This window comes from Calidris pugnax, unplaced genomic scaffold (assembly GCF_001431845.1).
Source record: "Calidris pugnax isolate Ruff unplaced genomic scaffold, ASM143184v1 scaffold151, whole genome shotgun sequence".
In the NCBI taxonomy this organism is placed as follows: domain Eukaryota; kingdom Metazoa; phylum Chordata; class Aves; order Charadriiformes; family Scolopacidae; genus Calidris; species Calidris pugnax.
In genome coordinates, this window is record NW_015090874.1 from 289911 (window position 1) to 302883 (window position 12973).

Below are 12973 nucleotides of genomic sequence, written 5' to 3' on the forward strand. Positions count from 1 at the left end.
AAGATGATTCAAGGACTGGAGCATCTCCCTTATGAGGAGAGACTGAGAGAGCTGGGACTCTTTAGTCTGGAGAAGAGAAGGCTGAGGGGAGACCTTATTAATGCTGACAAGTATCTCAAGGGCGGGCTGAGGGAGGAGGGAACCAGACTCTTTTCAGTGGTTGCCAGTGAGAGGACGAGGGGCAACGGGCACAAGTTGGAACATAAAGGGTTCCACTTGAATATGAGGAAGAACTTTTTCACAGTGAGGGTGACGGAGCCCTGGCAGAGGCTGCCCAGGGAGGGTGTGGAGTCCCCTTCTTTGGAGATTTTCAAGACCCGCCTGGATGCTCCTGAGTGACATGATCTGACAAGCTCTGGGTGGTCCTGCTTCAGCAGGGGAGTTGGACTAGATGATCTCTAGGGTCCCTTCCAACTCTAAAAATTCAGTGAAATTCAGTGAAAACAAGCACCAGAGGACTTTCATTAGGCTCTACTGTTAATAACTCAACTGCTAGATTCCAGCTGTCGCCTGTTCACAAAGAGCTACAGAATTAACACCTCGGAAAGCAGGTCAGAGACACGAACTCTCACACCTTTCATATATTTAGATCCTCTTTGCTCGCCACCTCAGGCAATGAAAAAAGTTTTCTACACACACATGTGCAAAACACACGCCCATAGACTACACGCACACGGGACTGCGATCCATTCTCTCTTTACACAAAACAAATACCCTTGTTACAGCACGAGGAGAACGCTTTGATTTTCGCGATAAAGAAGAAATGCACATCCAAATAATCATGAAGAAGAAATGTAAGCCAAATAATCAGCTTCTTAAGCAAACAGAACATCACTAGATATTAAAGTCTCATGTGCTCAGTAATATGGGATACACCTGGGCGTTGTATATCGCAGCAAACAAATCAAACCTGTATTATTGTGGCTTCCTTGTTGCTATAGTCTCTTTCTTGCTTATGGTAAATTATCCAACGCATGGACAGAAATTGCCATAGTATTTACTCTTTCTTCACTTAAACCAGACCTTTGAGTATTTACTGACTGACATTTTATAGCTTACAAAGCAATCTGCCTTTCTTGTCGGGTGCTCTTCTACCCAACATAATGCCAAACAGCTGACTATCTGCTTTCTAAAAATGGACTGTGCTGCAAACAGCATCCTGACAATTTAATAATTTGTCAAAGTAGTCCAACCAGTTATTATGAAGTACATATCATAGGGTTCAGAGGTAAAGGTCACCTACTTACTCACAAAGCAAAGTGCATCTGCTGACACTAAAAAGCAGACAATTAAAAAAAAAAAAATCAAATCTGAGACATTCCCTGGAAGACTTGACTTGAACATACAAATTCACTACCCATAACAGCAGTTGCAGATCCCTGAGCACGCTGTTTCTCTTCCTGCTCGTGCATTGTTTGCAATCACTACCCTTTCTCTGTATATGACGTTGCTCCATCTGGAGTGGAAAGGAATTAAGAGCGTCTTGTTTCACATCTCAGGCAGCAGACACTGTGGGTCCAGCCCAAGATTCTAACATCAAAATAGTATTTTAGATATATATTTTTTTAAATAGTGAAAAATATTCCCCAAGTAATACTAAATTTTCTTTGCTTTAATAACAAAGAAAAGAGAGCAATGTTTGAGCATCGATATGCTCCGGTGTTAATTCTGGGAGGATAAACGGGACAAACATGTTCTGACACACCATCATTTGAAAACCAGTTCATATAGTGTATCTTCTCCAGCAAAAGAAATACAGACACCATCAAAAATATGTTTTTATCTCTATTTCCACCATATATATATAAAATAAATATACTGTATAGATACAGACACAAAAAGATATAAAGACGTGACTGCTGACAGTCACAGGGCAAATCTTCAGTTTTATCGTGGTCCCCTTGGCCCTTAAAATGTTTCAGATTGGGTACTCATATCAACACTTAATATACAAAATGCATATCCTAGGAAAATGAGGATGCCAAATCCTTTCAGATGCTGAATATGCTACTCCCATACTGGCTTCAGAATGAATTTTCTTAATTGTGCTGGGTCCCCGCTACCACGCTGGGTAGAGAACACCCCCCCAAAAAAAAAAAATAAAAATCTTCATTAGCACACACTCAGCAGAGTGACTCAATCACTCCAGAGGATTCACCCTCCTAGGAATTTTACTACAAAAACCTTTATATCTTGATATTGATGCTAGTCAAAACATGAAATGGGGAGTCTCATCAATGCCTCTGCCAAGAAAGAAACCTCAAGTTCTCCTGCTCTCTCCTAAGTTATCTTTACATAAGATGTAATAGCTGATACCTTGACTTTGGAACTGAAATGTCCTTCAGTCTTCTCTCTTTGTTAGTTCTGCCTCTTTAACCCCCTGGATATAATGGGTACGTGGACTTTATTAATGATCAGTTAGTTGGCGTGTTGGGAAAGACCAGCACTCTAACAGTTAAATAAAGAACACCTTGTTTTCAGCTTTAGCACCCTCATTTAGTTTGCCTTTACCCTGTTATTTTTTAAGATTAGACCCTTTTTTAAAAGGTAGAAGGTTATGGCCTTCAATAACAGAGTATTTGTCTTTTCCTTTGCTTTGAAGCTCTACTGTCTGCTCTGGACAGGAATGCCCTGTTATTTACAATATACAGTATTTTTATTTCAGGGTGACCATCATCTGCCAAGTCATCACGACGGTGCTGTAGTTAATTGCTGAGATAAGGGGGAGGGAAGCAGGGAATCACCTCGATTGAGTATGGTACCTATTGCTTCTCGCTGTGATCGTGTCCATGTTTCCACAGTGCGCCTTATTTCTAGGCACAGGGAACATTCATTCATTGAAAAAAAAAAAAAAGGAGGTGAGAAAAAGCTTTTCCAATCAAAACGGAAAAAAAACAGTGATATTATCCCAAGCTTAATGAAACTACTTTTTAAAACTAGAGCTTTGGTAAATTTTAGAATCATAGAACTGTCTAGGTTGGAAGGGACCTTTAAGATCATCTAGTCCAATCATCAACCTAACTGATAAAAACAAACCATCACTGGGTTCACTTAATTGGTTAATTAGCTCATAATACAATTTAGAGAAAAAACACTCTTAAAGGACTCTAGTACACACCTCAGTTAAGCAACTGTATAAGCATATGCATGGTAGAGTTCAGCTTCCAACAGTCTGCAATGGTTTAATCATTTACCCCAGGGAGCACTGCTCCTAAGTCAGCTTCAGGTCAGGGCTGAGCATCTAAGACATGGCAAATCTCAGCATCACAAAACAATCCACCCAAGTTCCAAACATCCACCCCTGTGTCCACCTCTTTTGTTTTTCTAAAAGGGATTGCTGCTCACCTAGAACCTTTACAGAATGTTCCACAGTGGATCTTTGTACTGACAAGTGTATATTTTATACATTTCATATTGTTATGAAGAAGTGTATACTTATCAAAAAATTAGGTAGGTGGTAGTTTACAGTTATAGCACCCCACCCCATTTATTAAGGACCGTACTGAGGCAGATGCTTGGCTATAAAAATAATACATTTAAGCAGATCTTAAAGTGTTTTTTTGACATGACACAAAACAGAGCCTTCAGGTTGGGGGGCAAGTTATTGCTTCCCGTGTGCGTGTGTGGCTTGGCTTCTTTATTTTGTTTCACTGTAAACCAAAATCAGCATGAAATTCAAGTAAAAAATCAAGGACATCCTTGTCATATCCTGAGACAACAATGTTTTCAATGCAACTAGAGGGGTTTGAAGAAGTGACCATATTTCTTTCTGGGTCCTTTTATCTGCTCAAATTACCTTAACAAATAATTTTAAAAAACCCAAATATTTAAAATGCTAATGTATATTAGGTCACCATCTTCCAGAGCAACAGAAAACAAAGACCCCACAACCCTTTGGTGAAGAGTTCACATAATTCACACAACGTTTTTAAATCCAGCTCAGGCAAGGAGCATAGCATGAGGGCCTTCAGCAGAGCTTTTCTCTTAAGCTTAATCCAAAATGAGAACAGCCTCCTTACTTAGCTCCAGCCTTACTGCTATCCCTGCCTTGGTGCAGGTGGGGAAGGCAGGCAGCATGCCTCCCCACCCACCACTGCTAGCTAAACCTCATGAATCTTTGCCCATGCAAACCTCATAAAGTTCAGCAAAGCCAAGTGCAGGGTACCACACCTGGGACATGGCAATCCCAGGCACAAATACAGGTTGGGCTTAGAACAGCTGGAGAGCAGCCCTGGGGAGAAGGACTTGGGAGTGCTCGTGGATGAGAAGCTCGACATGAGCCAGCAGTGAACATAGGTTGGGCTAAGAACGGTTGGAGAGCAGCCCTGAGGAGAAGGACTTGTGAGTGCTCGTGGATGAGAAGCTCGACATGAGCCAGCAGTGAGCGCTGGCAGCCCAGAGAGCCAACCCCATCCTGGGCTGCATCAAAAGACACATGGCCAGCAGGTCCAGGGAGGAGCTCTACTCAGCTCTCATGAGACCTCATCTGGAATCCTGTGTCCAGCTCTAGAGCCCCCAACACAGGAAAGACATGGACCTGTTGGAATTGGTCCAGCGGAGGGCCATGGAGATGATCAGAGGTTGGAGTACCTCTCCTATGAAGAAAGGCTGAGAGAGTTTGGGTTGTTCAGCCTGGAGAAGAGAAGGCTCCAGGGAGACCTTATAGCAGCCTTCCAGCATCTGAAGGGGCTACAGGAGAAATGGGGAGGGACACTTTGTCAGGGAGTGGAGTGATAGGAGAAGGGGTAATGGTTTTAAACCGGAAGAGGGGAGATTTAGATTAGATACTAGAAAGAAATGCTTTCCTGTGAGGGTGGTGAGACACTGGCCCAGGTTGCCCAGAGAAGCTGTGGCTGCCCCATCCCTGGAGGGGTTCAAGGCCAGGCAGGATGGGGCTTGGAGCAACCTGGTCTGGTGGGAGGTGTCCCTGCCCAGGGCAGGGGGGTTGGAACTCGATCTTGAAGGTCTCTTCCAACTCTAACCATTCTGTGATTCTATTAGCTATGAAGTTACTGTGTCCCTGCAAAGGCTGAAAGTGCAGAGAGCTCAGAAGCTACAGGAGGTCCTATCTCCTTCCCCGAAGGAGCTCACCCAACCATACAACCTCCAGACACAGGTAGAGAGAAGCGAGGTCCCCAGCCCGAGGTGGTATGCTTCAGCCTGCCTCTCCTCACTCTTGTGGACCACCTCCCCATTGCCTGCTGCCCCCATACAGCTCTTCAGCTTTACACTTAAGGAGAGGTGTTAACATAAAGCAGGGATGCTTTTCAAGGCCTTTTTCTTTCCAGAAAAGGAAATAAAGATCTTCAATAAATAACTAGGTGGAATGTAACTTTCTGAATTTTCACAGACCATTTGGTTGTTGCCTTGATACAAGCACACAAGCTCCTTTTGGACGAAAGGAGAAAAGGGGAAGGGTTTCTACCACAAGGCTAAGGGGTTTTATTTGTTGGTTTTATGTATCAATAAAATCAAATTACAGGCGTCGAGGGACATTTATTTCAATGCTAAATACCTTATGTTAAGATGTCAATTAAAGTTTTCCTGAAGAGGAAAGTTCCTCAGCAAAAAATGAATGCATTAAGAACGAGCATACCATTCCCCAGAGGACAGAATATAAAACAACCTGTCAAGTAATCAAAGATAACCAAAGAGAATGTGTTAACTCCCTGATGTTTTTTTCTGTTCGGCATCAGGTGAATGCAAGCTCTTTTACCACCTGACGGCACCCTGTTCTATTAATTCCCTGCTTCTCTCTTTCCAGACCCCTTTTATCAGCACTAAAAAGCTTCACAAGCTGGTGGCTGACAAAGACATACACTGACTGTGCATTATTTTAAGGACAACACCAACTCCAACCAGCCAGCAAAAGCTGTCAAGCTTACGTGCCACTTAAAAAGTGAAATAAAACACAGCTATGCTTTGAAACATACGAAACTGTTAATGAAAATTAAGTTGTATTCAGCACTAGAAGTCTGTATTTCATACGTGTTGGTAAGGGAGAGTCATGGCATTCAGTTTGATGTATCTGTAAGTGAGGATTGCTCACCCTTAAGTCATAAGAGAAGGCAACAGGAAAATTCCATGAATTCAAGAAACTGTTGCAAATCAAACTTTCATATTTTGGCTAAAAATCTGCAATGTGATACAAGATATATGTAGGACCAGGAAACACCTGTGATCTGGAAGGCAGAATGGCAATTGTACAATACAATACAATACTCTACAACAATAAGACACTTAATGCACATAGAAAATAAATGCCCCAAGTAGAAAACTAACTACACAGACAGAAATACTACTCTGCTCTACCAAGAGCTCCCTTCTACTACTTTAAAAACAAACAAATAAAAAACCCCACCCCATGAACAAGAACTGATTAAGATACTTGGGGTTTTTTTACTTTTAAAAAACCAAACTAAACAAAGTTAAACCAAAAAAAAAAAAAATCACCCACAGGTAAAGTAAAAGAAAAGTCAAAAATACCAAGATCAACATCCACTGCAAAAGATCAGTATTAAGGTCAAACTTCTGCTCCCACTTCAACAAATTGAAATGAATGGGGAAAAACTGGTCTATGAAATGCACATGACATTTTTTTCAGGCTATGTAGCATTCCTACTCTGAAGCTCAACCTGTTGCAACATGTTTTCCACATAAAGGGTGCACTTCTCCTCACCCTGGAATTAGTCTTAAGAAAGAATGTTTTGGAATACAATACACAAACAGAAAGAAAAAGCAGATTATTTTTTTTTCTCTAGGTGTTAAATATCACATACACAGCCTTCTGAGCTATTTTTAAAAGCTGTTTAAAGATAGCCTAAATTCTTTACAGTATGACTGCTTACCTTTTTCCCTCCCGTTACAAATTGCTTGAAGTGGGATCTTACAAAATGAGGATGAACAGCAACAATCTGAGGGGGGGAGAGAAAAAAAAAAAAGAAAAAAAGAGAGAAAAAAAAAGAAGATTGTGGCTTAAGTAAGAGTTTACAAGGAGCACCACCTCACTTTTTAAACTAGATAACCCTTTGCCAAGTATCAAGTATCAGAGCTGAGTTCTTCCTCTGAAGCAGAGCCTAGTTGCTTCAGACATTTGTTTTTCCTAGAAAAAGAGAATATTCTCCATATTACATGGCATGTGACAAGTCATGCCTGACACTGAGGGCCACGTTACACCGAACAGCTATTTTTTTTGCACAGCAGGCAGCAAAATTAGGACCATGCAGCATAGGACTGCTGTGAGAATGGGTTACCCCAGTTAGGTTTCATTTGGGGCCTGCTGAGAGGGCAGGGACACCTCAGCCATCGCAGAAAAACCTCATGTAACATCAATGGCCCCTAAACAGCCTCTTTGCCTTATGTGGTACAAGTGTGGGTGATCCAGCTGCAGGAGCAGTAAGGCCCTAGGAGGCAAGTGAGTCACATCTGATGTCTGTGAAAACCTAAAGATCTTTCCTGCTGCAAGAAACATTTCTTGTTAAAAAACCCCTAGATCTTCCCATACGCCTACTAGAGGTGGTTCTTCAACAGCCTTCAACCTTCAACAATCTCTCAAGCAGAGCGTAACTGAAGGTTTCCCTTCAGACAGGGTACATCAGAATCATCACCCAACACCTCTTCCTACCGCAGGTTTAACCCGTATGAATTGGTTGTAAAATATGGAGCTCACAGTTAGCAGAACCCTCAGAATTTGTAACACAGATCTACAAAGAAAGAAACACGTTGAGACAGGTAACAGCTGAAACAGGACAATTTTACTTTGCCTTTTGTATTTGAAAATTCAGAAATACTTCTTACAAAACCAAGATCTGCTTGCTTTCTTCCCTCCTAACGAGATCAAAAGCTTTTATATTGAGATAGATAACTGTTTTCTAGTGACTCGAATAATGTTACAAGGAAGGGGTATTCCTCTCTCTCATTTAGATTCAATGTGACCTTTCTGGTATTAAAGACAGCAACAACACAATCACTAAAGATTAAAACAAGCACTTACTTTAATGGGGCAGTCAAATGTTTCATGAAACTCTTCCGCCGAATACAATCCAAACACCTGCACCTAAAAAAGTAGATGAAGAAAACAAAAATATTTACCTAATAACCACTTGACAATTAAAGGTGAATGTAAGTCACTAACAGCTAGAAGATTAATTTGGATGGGAACAGTTACATCTTTTTTCCTAAAGAAAAAAAAAAGGTCATATTTAACAATTCAGAGCTAATTGAGGCATCTTGGGCTTCCATTACAGCATATCTCTAAATACTTGCAGCAGTGCAAAAGTACTTATTTGAATCCTTTTCTTTCTTTTTTTTTCTGTTTTGTTACAAACACAGCAAAAACTACAAGTTCCTTTTGCTTTAGGGTGATCAAATCTGTTTAACAGATACTGATCTAAGTAAAGTAAGAGCAACATAATAACATTCAGGGGAAGATAAATTAAAAACTCTCCCTTTCTGGGAAAGAACTGTAGGATTTTTTTTCCCCTCCAAGCAATACAGGGCTTACATAAGAAAAAAGAAATTTGTGACAATAAAGCAAAACGAGCCTGAAAACCAAGTCCCATATGTTTCTTAGCCTCCTCTCTTCCTCCCAAGTGCATTCAGTGCTGTTCTGTTTTCTTCCATGACCACTGGAAATGTCTGAAGATTCCTCCCTTCTCATCTATGTTGATGTCTTAGTACATTAAATAGTCAGCACTGAAGTTGTAACTATAGGCCATCAGAGTATCTATCAGAATTCATCCATCTGGAGAAGCCACAACATCAAAAAACCCCACCCAAAACTCAAAGTATGTTTCTACTGTCAAGAGAATCAACAGATTTTTAAATGTTTTCTTCCCTTCACTTACAGAACAGGTACACAGGCATCAAGTGTTAAGAAAAATTATTAGACTTAGATGCTATGAGTACAGAATAGGGTTTCTCAAGCTTTTCGTAAGTACAGCCCTCTTTTGGGCTCATGTCTCTTCATCCAAAATGGAACACTCCCTTCCCCAGTTCTCAGATGAGACAACTGACAACTCCACTCCTGCAGAACTTCATAATAAAATAGGGGTGAAGACTTACGGCCAGGAATTAGTAACCGATTTACTAATTATGATTTCCACAAAGAGTAATGACTGGTTTGCTTTTTTGTTATAGAATCATAGAATCGTCCAGGTTGGAAGGGACCTTAAAGATAATCTAGTCCAACTATCAACCTCACTCTGACAAAAAAAAACAAAAACGAAATAAGCAACAACAACAACAACAAAAAAAATCACTAAAGCATATTCCTGAGGACCATGTCACCCCGGCTTTTGAACACCTCCAGGGATGGTGCCTCAACCCCTTCCCTGGGCAGCCCATTCCAATCCCGGATAACCCTTTCCGTGAAGAAATTGTTCCTAATCTCCAATCTAAACCTCCCCTGGCGTAACTTGAGGCCATTTCCTCTTGTCCCATCGCCTGGGACTTGGGAGAAGAGACCGACCCCCCCTGGCTACACCCTCCTTTCAGGGAGTTGGAGAGAGCCAGAAGGTCTCCCCTCAGCCTCCTTTTCTCCAGGCTCAACACCCCCAGCTCCCTCAGCCTCTCCTCACAAGACTTCTTCTCCAGACCCCTCACCAGCTCCGTTACCCTTCTCTGGACCCGCTCCAGCCCCTCAATGGCTTTTTTGTGATAAGGGGCCACAAGTGGTTATGATTTATAAGAGGTTTCCAACCACTACCAGAAGCCGCTGGAACAAAATCACCCCACCCAGCAAGGATGGAGACCTCTGGTGGGATAAGGGAGACAAAAGAGCATCCCGTGGAGCGATCAGTGGAAAACTGTATCTGAGAGCAAATCTACGTTAGAAGATTCTCAGACACATCTAGTTATTCACCCTGATTTTCTGGAAAAGGTAATCCCATCAGTAACTCTGCTCTGCACATACAAGTTGGACTCAAGGATCTAAGGGATCTTTTTATCTTATTTCTTTCTCTCTCCCCACCTGCACTGTGATTCCTTTGGGGGACCAAAAAATAACAAAACAAAAAAAAACCAACCAGCCAACCACTCAACAAAGATCTGCAGAACAAAGCCAGTAAATAGGCCACAAAAAGTAAGGCTTAATGGCTCTAAAAAAATCAGTTCAGAGGACAAGAACCCCCAAAATTCCTGCAGGCAGTCAAGGAGACAGAGTAAAAAAATTAGACTTCAGATAATCTACAAGAGGAACTAAGCCATCAGCGAGGAGCTAAGCCATCCTCCGAGTGGCTCAAAGTTCAGCAGTCACGGCGAAGTTGAAAACATCTCAAACCACCTCATCTCCCTTTCAAGCTTGTCTCCTGGATACATCTCCTAAGCAGCATTATCAGCTCTGCCCATTACTCATTAGCGAATATACTGCCTCTAACAACGCGCTTTAAAAATCCTGCTGCATGCACTGTGCAGGGCTGAGCCACTGCTCCAAAGGATTGGAAAAATCAATATTTGGAGACAGCGAGATGTAGCGCAAAGCTGTGATTATGTAAGCCAACCAAAGGGTTGTGTGTTTGAGTTGGGCCTGGCTGTAAGCCTGGAAAACCTTCGGGCTGATGTCTAGAGGATTTTGTTTTCTGGGTTTTTGTTTTCATCAGCTGGCACAGCACATCCAATGCAACAGACTAAACAAAATAAGAAACAAAGGAAAGAGAGAAGGAGAGAAGGATGGAGGAAGAAAAAGAATAGATATAGTTAAAACACAACACTGCAAATTCCATGGAAGCAGAATCCTCAAAAATGACAAAACACCCCTCTCTAATTAAAACTAATTTTTCAAAATTGACATTAGCAACAGTGCCTTCAACATTTTCATAACACTCCATTGAACACGGCAATATGATATTCCTTTAAGAGTCTGAAAACAAAATGGAGCCAGTTAACTAAAGAGGAAAAAACAACTCAGCATAAGATACATGTTATCATGTTTACTCTGGGGACATCGTATAACAGTTTATTACTTCTTAATGCCTTTTATTCTTCAGAGAGAAAGTGATTCTTTTGATATTACAAACCTATATTGGATTTATCTGTTTCTACTTTCTGTCTCCACTCAGCTCAAGATGTTTTTGGGTAGCTGGAAAAAGGATTTCATTATGAAAGTCCATTACATTTTGCCAGTCCTACCCAATTTTAAATATCTAGAACCCACCACTCCAGTGCACCCAAACTTAGCTGTTTTGTTACTTCCACAAGTGGAAAAAGAAGCCAACCTTTAGTGATTAAAAGGCAGGAAAAAAAGATATTTTATTTTCAAGCCACATTTCTTGAAAAATGATCAATGTTAACACTATGAGATATTAACATAAATATTGTTACAGGTTTTAAACATGACAGTAAAACATGTAAACTCATGAGTTTTCAATATAATTTATATTTCTTCATATAAGCAGATGCAGGTTTTTCAAGACAGCATACATGTAGGCAAAAAGCTAACCAAAAAAACCTCCACAATTCTGAAGCTGCAATCCTGGTTGCCCTTGTATTTATTCCAGGCACCATTATTCTCCTCTTATACCCTAATATTTAAACACTCCGCTATTTTCCCCAGCCAGTGGCCAGACTAGAGTCGTGGTGGCAGTGGCTTTGATTTCTGTTCCTTTCCATGCCAGTGGTGACCCAGCTACAGTTGAGTCCATTGCCCAGGAAGACTTTCTAAGAACCAAACATGCAGTACAGAAGAGCTGCAAGTGGCTCCCAAAGCACTTGTTGGCCACGTACAACGGGACAGGTTTTGACATCAGGTCTGGATGCCACTCAACAAGTAGATGGTTAGAGAATTGCACTGTGCTGCTATGCCCTCCTTCCAGTCAACATAGCTAGTTCAAATCTATTTTGAGAACGGTAAAAAGAGAGAAAAAAGTAGTAAAATAAAATACATAGGACAGCAGAACAGGTATGAGGAGGGGGTCCTCATCATAAGGCCTTCCCTTCAAGACGACAAATGGGTTTCCATCTCCCTCATACTGGATCCACTTTGGTACAGGAAAATCCACTCCCTGCCTATTGCAAAAATCTGTCACAGTGTTCTAGAGGACCATTAGTAGGCAGAAAATACTTGCACCAACTCAGCTCGTTCAAAATTCACAGGTCTTTTTATTATAATACTCCTTTATAAAAATATTATTATACCTCTTTTTTGTTTAAAATTGATTCAAGAAAACAATGCTGTTTCATTTTTACTTTTTTTTTTTTTTTAAAAGGATTTAACTATTATTTACCTGCATTAATGCAACTTGCACAACTGCTTCAGCTTCTTACAATACGAACACTCCCCAAGAGCTATAAGGATTGTAAAGTTACACTTTCATTATGATCCAGAACTATAGAAGTTCTGGCCAGGAATTTCTGCCATTTTCTTATTTTTATACAATAGCACAACATACAAGCATGTGCCTTCACTCATTTTAGGGGAGGATTCTTTCATAGAGACACACCTTCCTGGGGCAAGCGGAAAGCCTAATTTCTAAAACACCCAGCCCTTTCAGATCTCCAGATGAGCTTTTCAGTGTTAGAATATGGTGAAGCATCAATGTCCCTGGACTCTACGAACGGAAGTATGATGGATATTGCACTTGTCATACTCCAGCCCTGTGTCAAAAACATTACCAGAATTAGCCCAGGCTTGGAGACCATAGTTTATACTGCCTGGGATAGCATGGAATGTCACCTACAGGATCCACAAGAGCTGTATCACTAAATGAGCACAGATTCACCATTTAAAAGTATTGCTGTCTTTTCAAACACAGCCACACTAGAGTAGGGATTACGGATTTTTGAACATTTCTGAAATAAAATATATATTTTTAATATTAATATTGTTTTATTTATATATGAAAAATGTGCATGGCTTGTAGTCTCACTGCAATGTAAATATTTTGAGTCAGTAATCCACAGTCACATCTGAGGAGCCCTTATAGCAAGCGCTTGCTTCTCCCCACCATTCAAAACACCCAAACCAACAATGCCAGCT

General features: G+C 40.9%; 1 protein-coding gene across 1 annotated transcript in view; it reads right to left on the minus strand.

The window, feature by feature from the left end:
- VPS41 (VPS41 HOPS complex subunit) overlaps positions 1-12973 on the minus strand; it is a 135586-nt gene that overhangs the window by 80090 nt on the left and 42523 nt on the right. The window contains exons 6-7 of the mRNA XM_014946159.1: positions 7994-8056; positions 6849-6914 (exon numbers count right to left, since the gene is read on the minus strand). Coding sequence (XP_014801645.1) covers positions 6849-6914; positions 7994-8056 — 129 coding nt within the window. The remainder of the gene's footprint in view (positions 1-6848; positions 6915-7993; positions 8057-12973) is intronic.